Below are 20,286 nucleotides of genomic sequence, written 5' to 3'. Positions count from 1 at the left end.
ACTTAATTTACTATTGATTGATTAAATTATGACGATTTAGTTTGTTTCTCAAATCTTTTTTATCTAAGAATTTTTAGCTAAAATCTTACACACATATAAACTGTGATTAGAATATTAATTTTTACAAAATTTACATTCAAATTAAATTTTAAGAGTTTTTTTTATAAAACTAAATTAAATCGATGAATTGACAAACAAGTGGGCAATGTATCCAGCATACATGGGAAAACCTTTTTTGTTCCCCAACAAATCTAAACCTGTATTGATTAAATATATTATATATATATATATATAATAATGAAGAAGAAGAAGGCATGCATAAATATATAAATACCATGCATAATGTCTGTTGCTTCGTAGTAATACGTTTTCAAATGTTCGTCATGAAGTCCTTCTAATCCTGCTTTCGACATCAGAGATAACTCTTGTGCGCCTCTGGCAGCACACACAGACATTCCTGTCTGTCTCGGACTCTTTTCCGATCCGATCGCGCTGACATGTGGGAAGTCTGACGTTGGGCCAGCTGGCACCGTGGACTGCTGCTGGCGAAGCGGCTTTCAAATGACTAAATGAAGCAGAACTTTCTACGCTAGTACGACTGTCATTAACACGGCGCTTGGCCGCTACAGCAACAACCTCGTCTGTCACGAGTTACTTCGCTTCGTTAACCGATCAGAACTACTCGAGAGGGTCCGTGATGTTAACATTCTGATCATTCATTTGTCAACATTTCTATACAGCTGTTTCTGCGATGGATAGGTTCAATCATCATAGAGTTAAAGTTATCATTATCATAGCTATTTTAGACCATTCAGATGAAGAAAGAGTCGGGACTCTAGTCACACGCACGCACACGCACACGCACACACACACACACACACACACACACACACACACACACACACACACACACACACACACACACACAGCCGGATAGATACACACAAAGTTATGTGGAAATACTCGTTTTGGCAAGTGTTCTTGTAAACACAGGAAGTTACGGCCATGTCTTAAGTTAACGTATACAGCTGACTAAAGACTCCGCATGTGTGTCTGTGCATTTAGTCTTAAAGAGACAGTACCACCATTCACATCTCTTTTGATCTCTGGATATAAATGCATAATGCAGAAACTAATTCTTCGATATTTTTTAAAAGTGTTAGCTAACCATGCGCTACATTAGAGATGATTATGATGACTTTTTATTCAATTCTTTCGTAATGCCGTTAGTGCTTGAAATTCACCAAAAAAAAAATGCCAGAGAGAGCCCTGTTAAGACAAATGATCATGAGAATGGGCTCCTTTCACACTAGACGCCCGGGTATCACATTATCAGTGTGAGAGTGAGATAAAACAAGACAGAGCAACAGAAAAGAGGAAGTGCCTAATTATGCTGTGACATACATCCTGTTGAACAGTTCAAAGGTAAGCAAACACATATCTGATTTTTAATTAGGTTGTGTGTGTGTGTGTGTGTGTGTGTGTGTGTGAGCTGCTACTGTTCAACCATGACCCACTTAGGCTTGTCATGAGAACTTTTTGTTGTGCTATATACTGCCCCATAAATAAGTGCAATACGTGATAATATTGACCATTTTATACCACCATTATATAACGGCATAATAATACACAGAGGCCATCCGTAAATATACTTTCTTACAAGCAGAAAAAAGACAAGTGCACAAAGAACTTTTATGGAGATTTTTTCCATCTACAGATTTTATTTTTTCCTCTGAAAAGTGAGGGTGCACGCTACTAAGGGTGCACTGCGAGATGCACACTACTGCTGAAAAGCTATCCATTCAGCATCCCATCTCTGTATGCACAAACACACAGATCCCTCAACGAGGCCGTGTCTGCAGATTCAGCTTTTTTTGGGGTTTAAACGAGCACCTCGTGACTACGCCGCGTTACGTATGAGACGCTGCGAAAGACAGACGGAAAAAATGATTGCGCTCATGTCCATATATTGTGTGATAAGTCTATATACACCGATGCTGTCCTTTCCTTCACACTCTCCCTTCCTGACCTCTCACCCGGTCCTCTTCTAACCTACACAACCCAAACCACTGCATTATCCGAGCTCACTAAAAAAACATACACATTTTCTATTTCAGCTGCAATCTCAGAGACCGCTGTTGAGATAAAACAGCACGCGTCTTATATAGCGTTCCTCGGTCTAACCACAGGCTCGTCTCCTCACCAGTAAGACCAACAGAAATCTCAACATAACAGAGGACCAGATCTCCTCTCATCCTACACCTGTGCAGAAACACCAAACATTTCTTCTCAGGAAAGCGTGGGAAGAGCAGATTTCCCTACTTCTGTTCATCTGACTTAAAGATGGAGAAGAGTGATGCGCAATCATTTTATTTGTGGGACCCGCTCAGCGTCATTCCTCAATTCCCAAATGTTTGATGAACATTTGCCAAAAACACTACCTCTTAATCGCTTGTTGGTAAAATTATCGTTTCGTAAAATAAACTTCATTAATTAAATAATTGAAGGCAGAAACGTAATGTTTTGCTTCAACAATCTTTTCTGGGTAAGTTCAAGTAGTACAGCTTTTTGTAATATTTTGACAATTAGAAAAGCACTAAAATATTTACAGAGCACGGCAAATTAGCGCTAAATCTCTTTTATATATTGGCCTAAGCTATATACGAAGCGCAGCGCAAATTAGAGCAGATGCTAACAAAGAATAAAGCCATAATACATAAAAAAAAATAAATAAATATGCTGGAAGTTGCAAAAAGTTCTGATAGAGCTGGTTTTGACTCCTAGTGAAGGGTTCAAGTCGTCTTTTATTTTCTGAAGCTCATTTAATCGTAACATGGCTTGGTAAGCAATCTTTTTGTGTTCTCCTGGCTTTCCAAATAAATTATGTGTGGGGAAAAAGCCCTCTCCCTTCTGCCCCGTTCTCTCTCTTCTCTTTGTTTCTTCTCCTAGCAACAAATTCCAGCCGTCACCAACGAAACACGGTCTAAGACATGCTTTATGGGACGTTTAATAATGGCGCAAATACCAATAATTTGACGCGGGATTCATCCGAATGGAAAGGGAAACTCCTACTAAATGCATATTCAATTTTCGCCGCCGATCCGTGATTCACGACCTTTAGCGAACCTGAACGAACTCCTTTAACGCACACGAAAACTAGATCCGCTCAAGCTATTCTCAATTCATTTAAATCCAATAAATGAAAAGTGTATTTAGACATGAACATATGTTTTGTTTTCCCATGATTTTTGCAACGCGGCAGACACAAATGAAAAGTCATCACGAGCCAATCATCTCTCAAGCAGACTTTAACTGCTGCAAAGGAAAAAAATAAAGAAATTAATGCGAAACGAATGACTTATTAAGCCGTCTCTCCATATTAAAGTGTGACAGAAGTACACGATGCACGCAATTAGACTACACACCAAAACAAATACTAGACGTGCAGGAAAAGGCTTTCGGCTAGACAGCATGTGACACCAGAAATAATGTGGTTGAACTCGTTCGTTCTTTCAGCTAATATATACCAAAGACGTTTAATTCTACACGGCTGGTGTTCTGTGATCAAATTCATATGTACCATTCACTGAAGCCCCTGAAAAGGTAGCTTGTGCGCCGCTTGCGGACGAACGTCGCTCGTGTTTTTCCGCGGCCCGTGCTGATGTTCGTGGAAAATCCGGCATTAGACGTGTACATTTTTTTTCTTTCTCAGAAATGTTTAAGAGCAGCGTCACACTTTTCCAGTTCACGTCCGACAGAAGCGAGGCGTCAGCGGCCCTGTCCCACATCTGAACTGAACTGAAGAATGTGTCTGTTTAAACATTAATGATAGGGTCTAAACAAGATCCGTCTTGACTTGCAGAAGCTAAACCAGTTCTCAGCCTCTACAAATCTCACAAGAGGCACAATTAACTCAACGCTGATAGAGTACAGGCTTGTAATCGATCATGGATGTATTGTGTTGGCTTACACCACATAAAAACACGAAAATGAATAAAAAGGTAATGATAATAGCTGGTCTTTTTGGCGTCGTGTGCTAGCATACGGATCTAGCCGAACAACTGCAATATTTTAAAATAAAGCACGGGCTTCATCAGATCTGAACAAAAAAAAAAAAAAATAACGAACCGCTTCCTTTCTGCCTTTCCTATTGAACTCATATCTACTCTCGCGTTTCCTCTTTCGAACCACAAATGGCTTGAGTTCAAACCTCAAAGGAAGATCTGATCATGAGATTTTTTGAGTCTGTAAACACATTAACTAACTGCGTTTGTGTCCAGTGAGGTTTACAGATAACGCCTCCAAAGATTAAAAAAAAACCTAAGTCAGATACATATGCATCCTTAAATCCTTAAGCGCTAAATGCTGAAGTTCCTTCAAAGCAGTGAGAAAACCATCTTTCACTGATTCCATATAAACAGTAACTACAATGTTACACTAGACAGGAGTCAGACGTTATGATTAGTCAACATATATCATCAATACGGTTTCATTGCTTTTTTTATCGTGATCTGATGTGGTTTCTTATCACACGCCAAAAATACAGTATACTATCATATACTGGAACACATGCTATGTTGATTAGCATCGCTAATGCTAGTAGTTTATGCATAGTAAAAGACATTTTAAATAAAAATACCCAAGATGACTTGAAGAGCATGGATAAACGATCATGTGTTTATTATCTTCATGTTTAATCGGTCAAAGCGTTTCTATCTTTCCTTTTATCGTTGAAGGTATCGTTTTGAAGACAACGACTTTCTTAGGTATATTTTATATTTAAAGGCGTCATTTTAACACTCGGATCATTTCAGATCCAATTCGATTGAATCCAGGCCTGACAGAAAGTGGCGATCAGTCCTCCGCTTGGAATATTGTAATTAAATCTGTGTTTCGAAGAAAGTGTAAAGCAAAAGGCACTTTTCAAACATTGCAACATTGGTTTCAAACCAGCGTTTTGGAGACTGACGGCTTCATCGAGTGAAAACTGTTTAAAACAACACTCTCATGGGGCTTTTCAATCTAACTGCCATGATCTCCTGAAAGTTAATATTAGGGGTGGACCACGGCAAAACATCTTTGGGATGAGCATTTGAAGTCTCTGGTGTCTCGAGAGAAGATACTGGTTGATCTGAGTCACAGTTTGAAAAGCTCTCTTTCTGCTTTTCAGGAACATTATCCCTGACGGTCATCATTCAGATGCGAGCTAGTGATACTCACGGTTGGCAGAGCTTGACCAGGTCTTGGTCCGTGGTCCCTGGATGGAGTCCACGGATGTAAAGGTTGGTTTTGCTCAGCTGCTCCCCGCCTCCGGCGCTGCTCGCGCTGCTGCTGTTGGTGTTGGGACTGGACAGAGCCATCTGGTGGCTGGAGGACACATAGGCTTGCTGTTGGAATGAAATAACAATAAAAGAAATGACGTAAGTATAGTAAAATCAATGCCGATACGGTTAAATCGATTTAAGGAACGAGAACACAAACCAGAAATGAACAGGACCGTAACCGGAAACAGAAATAAAATCAAGTTTGACGGTTCTGAACAGAAACACCAATTGGAAATGGTTGTTAGAGTTTATAGCCTTCACTAGAACAATTCAACTTTCTTTGTTTCTTAATAAAAGCTACAAAAGTCCTTCAGTGAAGAGCAGCGAGTGGTTTTGTCTTTTGTTGTCTGTTTAATATCAAGCACACAGGAATAGCCCGCTGTCACTTTAAGAGCCACACACATATCTTCATTCTTTCCTGTTTACCGAGGTTTGATGTTAATAATCACCAAGCGTTTCGACATTTTTTTGTGTAAGTCGACCGTTTAGGTCTGAAAGACGAAAGATGAAAAGATGTCGGTGTTCTGTCTCCAAGTATATGAACAGAAATCCTGTTGACGAAAATGTTAACGAATCGACGACGAATCGACGAATTTGGCTTTCATGGAGAAGCGAACAAAAATTGTTGCATCTCGATTATTGCATTTTCCTAATCGTTGGAGGCTGAATGAAAAAAAATATATACTGGCTCCAGGATTAAGCCCCGCCCATTTGTGAGGATCTCTGCCCTATTAGCATAGACATAGCCCCGAGTATGAAACAGCAGTCTGCCATTACCGTTTTCTTGCTGTACTTCTGGGACCCCTGAATCATATTTTGTTTTCCAAACTGCCTTTCTGAAAGAGCTCCTTGGCACTCAGTAAGGCTAATGTTGCTAAAGCTAAAACAACGATTGAAAGTAGGAAAAATGGCATTGCTTTTATTATATAAATTCATTTATTATGCACGGTACAATCAGGTGATTGACTTAAGCCAATCGAATACAAAACATATCTTAGCAGTGGAATGGCAGCAGCAATATTTTGAAAGAATACCATGCTCCATTAAAAGCTCACACCACGGAGAGCCGTGTCCTTACATTAACCTGCTCTGGTTAATGTGACCGATGAGCCAATTCACCCACATACAGAATCAAAATCCTGCATGTTTCAACATCCCCGTTCCCCTCGGCTCCATGACTCCGTTGACTTAACCTTTTGTCTCTTCCATTCAATAATAACAACAACATTAAGCAACTTTCAGATGCTTGCCAAAAAAAAACAGCACTGAAATGTGAAGGACAGCATCTCGGTCTAAGGCGCCAGTCATCGGACATTAATAACAGAGACAAGGAAACAAGCACAGTTCATAAAGCTGTCACGGGGAGCTTCAGCCCACACAGGACCAGGATGTGGACGGACACGACTGACTGCGTGAGTAACGCTTTCATACCAGAGCACGTGAGGGGGAAAGACTTCATCACAAGCACCTTAACGCTCCCAAACACAAGAGTTTACGACATGTACAAAGACGATCAACAGGTGATGCGAGCGTGGAGACGAGCGAAAATGCTTAGCGCAGTTCTAGAAAAACAGGAAGCGTTACTTTCGCATGAGGAAGGGAAACTGAGGGGGAAAAAAAAAAAACCATGGAAAGCAGCGCAGTACGTCATTCTCTCCTCTCAAAGGATCGACTGTGTGAGGGTTCTGATACACGTCTGGACACGGACGACGAAAACAAGCGTCTGGACACTGATGCAACACATTTAGAGCTAATTAAATACATTTCGATGCAACTGTCCAACTCTTAAAGGTGGGAAACCAGATCCGAGCGCTTTCTGATCAAGATCTGATTACTGAAACCACTAAAAAACACTTCATTTCTGCAAATGCGTACATTTTAGATGAAATGTTTCGGTCCAGCACTGTGTTTCCAAAAAAATGAATTGTTCGATTTTCATTTCACTACATTTTAAGAGACGCATTCGTTTGGTTAACACAGTTTTTGACAATAAATATCAAATTCGAGGATTAAGAAATGATTTATCGATTTACATTCATTTCAGTTTATCGCCCTGTATATGCAATATAACGTAAAAAAAAAAAAAAAAAAAATGCAAATGTGTACAGAATATGCTTTTGGCTGCTTTGGATGCAGGTCTGTACAAAATGCATGACTGGAAAAGAAAAGAAAAGAAAAGAAAGGAAAAGTAAAAGTATGCACGTTATTAAGATTCTATGCTTGATGCAAAATAAGACTCAAAAGAGGCCATGTTACGGAAGTCATGTTTCACTTCTCTCTCTTTTCCTGCTTCGGGAATCACTGACCCGTCCGGCACGACGAGAGAAACCGAAAGCAAGAGACATTTACTAGAAGATTGCATGAAAGCAGCAGACTAAGAACAGCACATTAAGCAAATTGAAGATCTCTCGCAGCTTCCCCATGTGATGCATAATAACACTCAGTCCGTATCATCACTGGGGCTGCCTTATTTGGTCTTGACGGGGTTCAGAGAAGGATAAAGCGTCCAATTACAGCCAGCAGCAGACATCTGACTGAGCGGGTTACAGATCGCACGGCCTGCTGGTTTAAGATCTACCGGCACAAATCAAGGGCTGAGGGGCCCCCCGAGGGGACCCGCTTCAGTCGGGCTAATTATGAGCCTTTCTGCTTTTGTGAACCCATCTTGCTTTGGCTTTAAACGTTTCAAGAGGAACTCTCGGCCTTTCGGAGCGGCCTGATCTCGGTCCATTCGTTCAAAAAAAAAGCCCCCCAAAAAACCAAAACCCTCCAAATCTTCAAAAGCGAAGAACACTTAAGAAATTGTAGAGCTTTTCGAATCAAAGTAAGCAACTTGCACCGAAGCGTGTCCAAAATCCACAATGACTCGCGCAGGTGCCAAAAACAGATCAATGAACAAATACTACAATAATTAGTCGCCGGGAACGGCTTCAAAGTGCTCTCAGCTTTGCTTTGCCAACAGCTTGTGCCCAAAGATCAGAGAAAACCACAGTCCTAGCAGTCGCTTCGTATTTAAATGACCTTTGTAGGGCCTCATAAATAGAAATGTAACACTCTCAGAAATCGCGTTATATTGTTACTATTAAATATAAAAGGCTTGGAAGTAACGTAACGCGTAAAAAGCTCACAAACATCTATTTCAATGCTACATAAGAGTAAGAAACCTCCTCTAAGCAATGATCAGAAGGGGCTGTACTGTGTGCGGGGATCTGGGACCCCCGTAGACCCCGGGGACAAGTTTGACAAACGTCCCCCACAATATTTCCATTTAATTCTTGCATTGATCTGCGGTCTTGGTTTTGATCACAAACAAGCCTGATTTTCACTCGTCAATGTCAAAATAACTGAGCTGGCCAATGAAATGTGAGTAGGCGGGGTTTACTACGGCTCCCAGCTGCAGGGCATGAAGCTGCAGATCAGTTAATGTTAGTTGACTGTTATGATAGGAATATTAAATTTTAGAGAAGAAGCAAATACTCAACTTTTTTCTCAAATATGCCAATTTTGGGACCGAGAGCATCGTCCCTGTCAATTTTGTTTCTTCAATAACACTTTGTTGTTTAGAAATAAAATTTTGAGATTTGGTACGTAAACGTACATTATTTGACATGGGTGCAGAAAATTTATATATTCATACTACATCATATAGCCTAGTCAATTAAAAGGTTTCTCCAAAAAAATGACCATGATTACAAATCGAGAGACTATAAACACTATTTCGTGTCTCTGAGCATCACGGCGGTGTTTTGTTCCTGAATGAATCTGTACAAATGATTCGGTTCAATGGCAAAGACTTGCTTTTTTAAAAGCGTTTAGCTTACTGCCACCTACTGAGGTTTTCATTTCACATTCAGAGCATCTATGATTATTTAAAGTACTCAAGTAAGTACTCAAAAGCCACAAAAAAATAAATAAAAATATGTTAATTCCTATAAAATGTACAAAATAACTTTTTATAGGAAAATGAACTGACCATCACACAGAATATGAAGAATATGATTATGATTGTGTGTAAATAATATAAAACTAATAATATATTAGAGTATGTTTGAAAAGAAAACACTAAGTCTTTCTATTTAAAAAAGTCAAAACTGATGAAGTGCTGATGTGAGAAACAACTAAATAACATAACCCTGTTTACCTGATTTGAAGATATGCTTTTTTGGTTATCTGATCACCAATGGATGACGCTAAAAAGGACAAAAGGAACAGAAGAATAAAAAGCACATATTAACTTGATTGAATGTAAAATGATTAACTTATTAACCTTTGTCTGTTAATTGTGTAAAATGATTAACTAGAGTATCTTTCTCTGCTGAACTCCTCGCTGATCACTTTCACCGAGATGTTGATGAAGCTCTGACAGTTTCATTTAAAGCCTTCTCCATCAGTCTTCATAATGTTTAGAAACGTCGCTTCCAAAGGCCATGTTCATGATCAGTGAACGACTAGACGAATGAAAAGAAATAACATGATTTTCTTAAGACGTTAATTCCTTATGTTAAGGGATTTCTTATATACTGGTTAAGAAGAAAAGATAACTCCACAACAGGTGTAAGAAAAGGGACAACACATTTCCGACCCCAGGGCCCAGAAAGGGACTTCAAATCCCGTGTCACAGTCTCGCTGCACACAATGAGGGCTGAAACAGAGACTTGTTCTTCACATGGAGCGCTTTATTGGCTCCTCTGGTCTTAATTAAGACTCCGGATATCCACGAGGACTGAGCCCTGGATCAAGCCTGCTCTTTAAACATCTCTCAGGCTTTACCTTCTTTTCTTCTCCTAGCTGTTTGTTCCGTGTGTGTGTGTGTGTGTGTGTCCTTTGGGCCCCTTAAATTCAATTACATTCCAAGCATTTTTGGCATTTCCTGAAAGCAGCATGTCTTTTCTTCTCTTCCGTTACCTATACACAGATCAGCACAACACCTGCTTCAGCCCTCATCAACAAACAGATAAAACACCGGCTGACAACCCAATGATGACTTTATTTACATTTAAATTAATAAATAATAATAAAATAGGCATGTTTCGGGCTCCCTGTTAGATGTGATATATATATAATTATAGCAAGTTGCTATAAAATGTAATCTATAAAACAAAATAGTTGCAATTGCTATTATATTTCAAAAACACAAAGACAAAGTCTAATTAATATGCCTTACGGGTTTATGGATAATTACAGAGCTTTATATTTTAATTCAGCTCAGAAAGGTTCGTTCTGTATGGCAGTCTACATTGAACATTGACAGTGAACATTATTCTGCATAAAATCCAGATTGAGAAAAAAATACTGCTTCAAAATTACAAAAATGTCTTGGGTTTATAATTAATTTTAAATATCCTGTTTATTGTGAATCTGTGTCTGTTTACTGTGAAATTTCACCTCAAACTATATATATATATATATATATATATATATATATATATATATATATATATATATATATATATATATATATATATATATAATAAATAAATATAAATAAATATATATATATCTCAAAATAAAATAACAGTAATATACTATTTTCCCATATTATCCAGAGTTCTCTGCAATGTCCAAATAACAATTATCTTTTGATTTATACATGACAGTTTCAGACTACTTGTCATGGATTGCATTGTACAGTTATAGTGAGAGCAGGGCAGGACGTCCTCTGTCTCACACACACTCACACACACACTCACGGGTTTATGCCATAGGCGTAATGTTTTTTTTATACAGTACAAACTGTATTGTTAACCCCTCATAACCCAGACCTGACAGGAATGTTTCTGCATTCTTAAGATTTTCAAAACAATTCATTCTGTATAAGTTTGTTTCCTCATGAGGACCTAAGAATGTCCCCATGAGGACGACATTACTATATCGCAGGGACATTTGGTCTCCACCGAGTAGTGTGCACACACACACACACACACACACATTCCTGCCAGCTGCACAGTGACATCAGAATCCAGTCCAGACTTGCTCGTCTCCAGCGTCTCTGTCTCTGTCTCTGGTCTTCATGTAATGTTAAACAGCGCTCAGAGGAAACCCGACGCTGTCTCACATGAACCTGTTTCCGCCGTCTGACGTCTCTCTTATCTCAAGGCTCAAGACCACAATCATCCACAAGTCTCCAATCCATCGGTCAACATCTTGTGAACGCAGAAGCACTGCACAAGAAACAAATTCAAGGAGTTTGAAATTCACTTCTGTCCAAAAACACTCCACAATCATAACCTTACTTCCAGCGAAAATACAACCTTTTTGTTGTCTCTCACATCAAAATCCACAAATCTGTTTTTTGTTTCTAACGGTGCTTGATGGGTGCAGATTTCTCTCCTGATTCTCCCGGGAAAGATACGGTTTGTACTTAAAATCATCAGCTTTTCTCTTCTCAAGATGTTAATTGATGGACTGGAGTGGTGTGTATTGGTGTGACGGCACCCATTCACCTCAGAGGATGCATTGGTGAGCTCTGGATGATCTGGGGGTGAGCACACTTTCAGGAAATTATCATTCCTGGCTGAACTCTACCTTTTCTTTAATTAATTTTCCCTGTAGTCCACCTGCAATGCATTTCAAGTGCACTCGCATCTTTCCATTTCTTTCACCCCAAAGGTGAAAGCCCTATATAGTGCACTATGTGCCATTCGGCGCACAAAAACACGAACCCAGTGAACCAGTGATCAGTTTCAGCTGCAGCTTCAGCATCTATTTATAGTTCGATGTCTTCAGATTGCAGAGAGCATTTGATTGGACGAAGTTTGACGAGAAGCTGAAACGCATAATGAATAAATCTCTTGTCGACTCTAGCTGCATGAGTTCCCAAACGCTAAAACAATTGAACATCGGTATTCAAAGAGTGAACGGACAGCGGTGCTGAGGCAGAGAGAGTGAAAAACGCTTTCCTTCAAGCAGTCAGTTCTCGAAAAGGAAGCTGGAATATGTGCTGTATCTGAATCTGAACCACGTCCTCACTGTAAAATGTGAGCTAGGTTTGCAGCTGCTCTTTAATACGGACCACAAATGATTCCCTCGTCACAGATCCAGAAACATCGAGCTTTACATGAAATATGATTAAATCCATAGTGCCTCATAACCCCGACTTTCTGGTGCATCCCTGCTAACAGGACGTTATGAGTTTGCTGAATGCAATTAACGTTTTTTTGCATTTCGTAACTCTACGTTAACTAAAGAAGTAATGGTTCCAAGATTATGAGATGAGTCGTTAGTTTTGAGTTATATTGTGAAGTTATATTATGAAGTTTTTAATTGAAAATGATGCTTACTTTTAATTTATCAGCCAAAAATGGTTCTCAGTCAGGGCCGGGCAATACATAGCCATCACGTGCATCTAGTCTTGATTAGCGGTAAATCTCCAGTAATAAACAGTAATAAGCCGCTGTTTCCATTACCAATTCAAATTGTGAATTGACAATACGCCTAACAGAAACGCATCAGTTTGGCATAAACTCCCAAATTCTGCAAATCTGTTACAGAAACGAGAATCCTGATCCGACCGGGTTTCCGTTCAGACGCCGAAACATGATTTTGCGGAGCTTGTCAGTGATCTACAGCTCTGTATTAACTCTGTATTAACTCTGTATTAACTGAAGACAGGTGCTAGAGATGGTTATGGTTATCGTTCTTGGTGTACACAGGGTGTTACTAGGCTGCCGTTGCGGTACAGACACACATTTCAGCAAGATTTCTCACACGAACCTGGATGACACATTCATATATATATATATATATATATATATATATATATATATATATATATATATATATATATATATATATATATATATATATATTTTTTTTTATATAAAAATACATATTTAATGTCTATAATATAAAACTAGCATATGACATCTAATAATTGAGAACACGAGACAAATATTTAATTTAAAATAATTATTTTTAAACATTTTTTTTTTTTTGCTGTGAATGGCAAATATAACCAACCCATTACAAATGATTATTTACCAATTATCATCAGAATCTCGCACAATTCTTTCAATACGTCTAGCAAAAACCGAGTTCACTAGGGCAGCGAGGATTTCTGGGAAATGTAGTTTTGAGGGACGTCATTTTAAAAGCAATGTGGTAATTCTAAACCCCGTGCCATCTGGTTCTATAATCGCCTCCCACTCACAAAGAGCCTTTTCTGGTCCCCGGGCTTGTGTTTATTTTGTGTTCTCTCCTTTGTTTACTCTTATGGCTCAGGTACAGGAACGAGAGATCGGGTCAGAGAGACAGAGGAGAGAGAAGAGAGATGGTAGGAGATATGTCTGGAATTCTCCACATGTGCACTTAACCCGCGCGTGAACTCCAGGCTTCGGCCAAATGTTCTTCAGCTAGTCATGGGAGCAGCATTCTCGCTGCTAACATAACAGTGTTGTGAAATGCTCTCTTCTGGGGAACGTGGCTGCGTTGGGAAAGCGTACAAAGGCTTCATTATAAAATAATGTTTACGACATATTTGTTGTACCACCGCTTACAGCTTTTAAAACGGAAACGCTTGTCAAGCAAAGGGCCAAAAGTATTTGATTTGGGAAATATTTGTTAGATTGTTATTGAGCAGAAGTAGCCCCAATGGGAGAGATAATAATAATAATAATAATAATAATTATTATTATTATTATATTCGTTCATTAATGGCTTGAAGTTTTATAAGAATTTATTTATATATATAAAGAAATTATATATATATATATATATATATATATATATAATATATATATATATATATATATATATATATATATATATATATATAACAGTTTCATTTAACCTGATGTAATTAATTGCCCGAAGTGAAGCGGCAGAGCAGTTTAAAAGGTTGTCCGAAACGATAATAATATTAATTTGACAGATTTGGAATGATACGAGGGTGAGTAATTCATTCTTTGGCTGAACTATGCCTTTAATGTAATATGAATACTCCAAATCAAAGTTCACAACAGGTTAGAAAATGTGTGTGACTGAAACACATTCAACCATTAAGGCATGCAATATAAATGCAACACAACCCGTCTTCTACTCAGCGTGACGTGAAGAGAGAGGACGAACGTCAGTGATCCCCAAAGCCAAGAAAACTACCGCCATGCCATTTCAAAAGACAAACGCCTGCCGGTCTGTTTGTATAGGGTCTCCTTGACTTCAAACAAAAAGCTTGGTATTATTAGAAAACTGATTGATGGAGATCAACCTCTTCTTCTTACGGACACTTCACTACAGTGCATGACATACTCCACTAACTAGTCCCCTACTGGTCAATGAACCTTCACCAAATCAGTCGGGCATGCATGCAAGGTCCGGTTAATTCAATCAAAATAAATAAATAAACGACCCAGCCCTAAACGGTTCCCGACTAACTTTCTTCTGTTGAGACGCAATGGAAGACACGGTGGAGGACAGCTTCTTACGGTATTTCTAGAACAGCGGTCTGGTTACCAGCATTCTCCAAAACATCTTAGCGTGCGTTCAGCAGATGAAAGGCATTCGCAGATAAGGATAAACAGCTGGAAATATCGTGCTCGCGTCTCTCAAAATATGCCGGTGTCATTATCCCGCGTCAAGAGGCACTCCTGCAGGCTTTCTTCTTGGGTAAAAGTGGCTTGAACTAAGGCCTAGTCCTGATTTACGCTACGTTGAGGGTTCGTAAGCGGTGACAGGTTAGCTATCCCTTCAGTTCAGCTCGTGGACAAAGCCACAATGACCCCGTGAAGGGAAAGCCGTACTTGTAATCAATGCGCCGGCACGAAGAGGTCTGGAAATTCATCAGTGCAGAGCGATTAAATAAACGACGGGCTCGAGTTGCATTCGGTCTGTATTATTAATCTGGACGCGCCGTTCCCTCCGTCGATCTGTTAGCAGTGAAGTCCAACGCTTGTGACGACAAACATTCCAGACGCTTGACTCTTGCACAACATCTTCAGCAGCCTTCAGAAGTCGCTCGCTCGCCTCCTTAAAGCTCTACCTGACCAGACAGCTCCAAAAACACTAAGTACAGTCTATAAAGGAAGCCAATAATAGGTTGCTTGTGTAATAATTCTTAATTTCACTCCACCTGTAATACACACCGAGGGCAGAACACAGGAAGGAAAATGGCAACTACGGGAAGACTCTGAAGGAGAGCGCTGGTTTCTAATCATCTTTTAGATGTTTGACATCAGACTACAGTGTAGCATTTGATAACCCCCTCCCCCTTGAGAAAAAAAACTAAGTTCTGGGAAACAATGGAACATTCACATCCTGAATTATGTAACCGTTTAACCCCATCTACTGCTACGGGAACGTTCCCGTTCGCTCCGGTCCTTTAACAAACATGGACGGCCGCGGGACGGAGAAGTTCGCTTGAACCCAAACTTTTTTCTTTTTTTTTTCCTCCTCCGTGTTAGACGGCCGGAGCGTCACGGTGGGTTTTTCGAGGGGTGGGGCGTTGTGTTTTCCCACCGCTGAAAACTTTCTGCAAAGCGACAGAAACATCAAAGCGTCCGCATCCCTCTTTCGCTGAACGCGACTCGGTGATACCCCTGCCTTTATTTCCCAAACCTCTCTCCTCTGCGAGAAAGTAACGTTTCCGCGCTAGCCTACCAAAGTTATCCTCTCGCGCGGGCAGCTGGAACTTCGGCGGCAAGCGCACGTTAAAAAGCACGGGAACGACTCGAACGATCACGAATGCGGCTGTTATTAGCAGAAACTTAAGAAAGCCGCCATTCCCGACGAGCCCGGGCCGCTCCGGAGCCGTCTTTTAAACGCGCTGTATCCAGACAATGATCCCGCAGAAAGCTGCAGTTGATTTGTCAAGGACACCGCGGCTCGCTTTCGTGCACCGAGAGCCTCCGGTCTGGGAAAGCGGCAGCCAAAAAACAAAGAGGACTCCGTCTGCGTTACCTTTTTGCTGTTTCTGCTGTTGTATCCGTTGTAGGGGTTGATTCCCGTCCTCGGCGCTACGGAGAGCAGCATTTTTCTCAGCGCGGTGTCCGGAGCGGCGAGGCTGACGTCAGTCGGAGGAAGTTCAGGCGGGATCTCTCTCTCTCTCTCTGTCTCTCTCTCTCTCTCTCTCTCTCTCTCTCTCTCTGTCTCTCTCTCTCTCTCTCTCTCTCTCTCTCTCTCTCTCTCTCTCTCTCTCTCTCTCTCTCTCTCTCTCTCTCTCTCTCTCTCTCTCTCTCTCTCTCTCTCTCTCTCTCTCTCTCTCTCTCTCTCTCTCTCTCTCTCTCTCTCTCTCTCTCTCTCTCTCTCTCTCTCTCTCTCTCTCTCTCTCTCTCTCTCTCTCTCTCTCTCTCTCTCTCTCTCTCTCTCTCTCTCTCTCTCTCTCTCTCTCTCTCTCTCTCTCTCTCTCTCTCTCTCTCTCTCTCTCTCTCTCTCTCTCTCTCTCTCTCTCTCTCTCTCTCTCTCTCTCTCTCTCTCTCTCTCTCTCTCTCTCTCTCTCTCTCTCTCTCTCTCTCTCTCTCTCTCTCTCTCTCTCTCTCTCTCTCTCTCTCTCTCTCTCTCTCTCTCTCTCTCTCTCTCTCTCTCTCTCTCTCTCTCTCTCTCTCTCTCTCTCTCTCTCTCTCTCTCTCTCTCTCTCTCTCTCTCTCTCTCTCTCTCTCTCTCTCTCTCTCTCTCTCTCTCTCTCTCTCTCTCTCTCTCTCTCTCTCTCTCTCTCTCTCTCTCTCTCTCTCTCTCTCTCTCTCTCTCTCTCTCTCTCTCTCTCTCTCTCTCTCTCTCTCTCTCTCTCTCTCTCTCTCTCTCTCTCTCTCTCTCTCTCTCTCTCTCTCTCTCTCTCTCTCTCTCTCTCTCTCTCTCTCTCTCTCTCTCTCTCTCTCTCTCTCTCTCTCTCTCTCTCTCTCTCTCTCTCTCTCTCTCTCTCTCTCTCTCTCTCTCTCTCTCTCTCTCTCTCTCTCTCTCTCTCTCTCTCTCTCTCTCTCTCTCTCTCTCTCTCTCTCTCTCTCTCTCTCTCTCTCTCTCTCTCTCTCTCTCTCTCTCTCTCTCTCTCTCTCTCTCTCTCTCTCTCTCTCTCTCTCTCTCTCTCTCTCTCTCTCTCTCTCTCTCTCTCTCTCTCTCTCTCTCTCTCTCTCTCTCTCTCTCTCTCTCTCTCTCTCTCTCTCTCTCTCTCTCTCTCTCTCTCTCTCTCTCTCTCTCTCTCTCTCTCTCTCTCTCTCTCTCTCTCTCTCTCTCTCTCTCTCTCTCTCTCTCTGTCTCTCTCTCTCTCTCTCTCTCTCTCTCTCTCTCTCTCTCTCTCTCTCTCTCTCTCTCTCTCTCTCTCTCTCTCTCTCTCTCTCTCTCTCTCTCTCTCTCTCTCTCTCTCTCTCTCTCTCTCTCTCTCTCTCTCTCTCTCTCTCTCTCTCTCTCTCTCTCTCTCTCTCTCTCTCTCTTTAACAGACAGTAGTACTCTGAAGGTTGTCATCATGTGCTGATATCCCCCTGCAGTCAATCACACTCGTTATTAAACACAAACTCAAAATAGTATCATTATACACACAGAATATCAACTTCTTTTGAGTTTTTCGCTCTAACCATAAATCAGGGGATATATTAAACGTTCCCCCATAATCACATTTTCTGATTTATAGATCATTTTCCATCCGTTCACCAGACGTCCAAGTTCCTCAAGCATTTCTCCAATTGTTATTATAACATGTCTAAAATGATACCATAATTCATGTGTTCATCCCAAGAACGAACCAACTGACCAACCAACTAAAAAGAAATCGATTAAAAATGTAACTGTTTAACTCTATTCTGTTACACAGGACCGAGCATATTCTCCTTTATGCTTTATATCAAAACCAGACCAACTTTTCTTAACAGCTTCATGTGATTATTTCACCTTATAGATGCCTGAGTGTTACCTTCCCGGTTAAAGGTCAACTCTGAGTCCATCAGCTTTTTTCTTACTTCTTGCAAAGTGGTAAGTGGTCTAACTGAGGAGGGAGGGCTCTGGGGAGGACCTGGAGAAGAACAGGGAGATGATGGAGGGAGGAGCCTCCATTATTATTTAAACGAGAGCTGCTCTATGGATATGTCGCCGTGGAGATTAATATGGTTTGGGTATAAACAGGTCTAATGCCGAGCAACCACTTGGTTACGGGCATTGTATCCCATAAAATCCACACAAATGAGCCACGTTTTGGTCCAGCAGGATGAAAACAGGATGATCATAGCATCCAAATATCACAAAATTAGCAGCCACGCCACACTGCTTAGACGTTTCACATTTTATTAGATCATCAGAAAACAACCAAAGCAAAAAAACGAAAACTACCATCTGCCTTTCCTTGAACGATTTTGAAACGCGTCTCTATCCTGAAATATTACACCATAAGTTTATGTAATTATGTCTAATAACAATACCAAGGCCTGGGTGGTGCAATCTCCACCACATCTCCAAAAGATGCTTAATAGCGTGGTAAAATGAATTGCGGTCAATCATTTGCTCAGGTCCATGTGATGAAAGTAAAGGCGACCAGGAGGACGTTTTTGTTCTCAAAACTGGTTTCTGTAAGCAGACATGTGAAGGGAATCACAACGAGACAAGCCATAGTAGATAATAAAAGGTAAAGCATCTACTAGAAGCTAATTTGAAGTGTATTCTCACTTTAAACCGTGTAACCTCGTCACACATTCAAACGTATGCTTCAGGTCAATCACATCTTCAATAGCACGCTTCACAACTTCAGTCTCTGTTTGACTATTTTTGAACATTGCGTATTTTGGTAAAATTGTGCAACTAAGAAACCCGAACCAACGTTTTCCAACTAAAAGGGACTATGGACTCAAGGCTGTATGTTACTCCAGTGAACTGCTTCAGTATTGGGTTGCAGCAAATGATTAAGATGATTAGATGGTGACACCTAGAGCTCAAAGTTGAAAATGCAAGCAATTAAAAAGTTGCGTGCTCCTCCCGTCATGTAGCATTAGCCAGCAAAAGGTTTGTCTCTGCGTCTAACATCTCATATACCGTTGACCAAGGCTTCTGTTGATTAGCATAACACCATTAGCCTTGAAGGTATGAGGATGTTTGATCTTTCTGTTCCGACACACACCTGAGGTGCAAAATTGGCCAACCGGGTAGATTTAGCTCACACTAAACACAACCCCGCCTCAGAACGGGACGCGGGTTTACAGCGTGTCCCGTAATCGAGCACTTCCGGGGCAAAACAACGAAAACGTTCCTATCCAATTTTTTTTTTTTTAGAAATGACATAGACATTCATGCGAGTTTCGAAAGAAAATGATAAGTTCCCAAATATTTGAAGAAAAAAATCAGCATCGTATTAAAAAAATCGGTATTGAAAAATCTGTTTTTATAAGTGATTCGAGCGCCAATTTTACGTAAAATGCTATATTCTTCTTGTTATTCTGTCATGTTTTCTCCCTTTTTTTCCCAAACCGCGACAAACGCCACGTTCCCGTCTCTTCAGAACGCGATATATCGCGCGTTAAATCGATGAATAAATAAATTAGGGCTGCATGACAAGTGACCCGCCATTGGCACGTGACGCCAACTTTGTGATGAACTTATTTATAAGATATCGCGTTCATAATGGCAGATGATTTGAATATGTGGATCAACCTACTTTATTATGTTTCAACAGTTTTAATCTGAAAAATTACGTGTACATTGAGTAAATTACTTTATTGCAATTTGAGGGAAAATGTTTCGAAAAATTATTTAGAGTTTACAAGGTCAAGGAGCCCGTGAAGGAAGACAGCATTGGATACAAACATCAAAGACTTGACGTTCATCTGATCCTAAAACGGCATCTTCTCCTCAGTTTTTATATTTCAGCAATCAAATATTTATTGACATGTTTTATTTTTTCTTTTATTTGGCTAAGAAATTAAATATTATGTCATTTAGCGCTGTATTTATTCATTACCCACATAACTTTATGTAAAAAACACACATAAACCATATTGTTGTGTGTTTGTTTCCTTCATGTTTCATCCTTTAAAACCTTTTTAGAGGTCTTTAAAG

The 20,286-nt window shown here is 40.4% G+C and overlaps 1 protein-coding gene across 2 annotated transcripts in view; it reads right to left on the bottom strand.

The window, feature by feature from the left end:
- Nucleotides 1-16,396, bottom strand: part of rbms2a (RNA binding motif, single stranded interacting protein 2a) — a 29,441-nt gene extending 13,045 nt beyond the window's left edge. Inside the window, exons 1-2 of one of the 2 annotated variants that reach the window (XM_043251428.1) lie at nt 16,218-16,396; nt 5,221-5,387 (exon numbers count right to left, since the gene is read on the bottom strand). In XM_043251428.1, the coding sequence (XP_043107363.1) occupies nt 5,221-5,387; nt 16,218-16,289 (239 nt within the window). In that variant the 5' untranslated portion in view covers nt 16,290-16,396. Of the gene's footprint in view, nt 1-5,220; nt 5,388-14,746; nt 15,496-16,217 lie in introns of those variants that run through there. The other variant, XM_043251430.1, reaches the window with a different exon arrangement.
- Nucleotides 16,397-20,286: the final 3,890 nt, after the last annotated feature.

The sequence above is a fragment of the Puntigrus tetrazona genome, chromosome 11, assembly GCF_018831695.1.
Source record: "Puntigrus tetrazona isolate hp1 chromosome 11, ASM1883169v1, whole genome shotgun sequence".
In the NCBI taxonomy this organism is placed as follows: Eukaryota; Metazoa; Chordata; class Actinopteri; order Cypriniformes; family Cyprinidae; genus Puntigrus; species Puntigrus tetrazona.
Note: the sequence above shows the minus strand (reverse complement) of the source record. Positions and strands in the feature narration are given on the sequence as shown.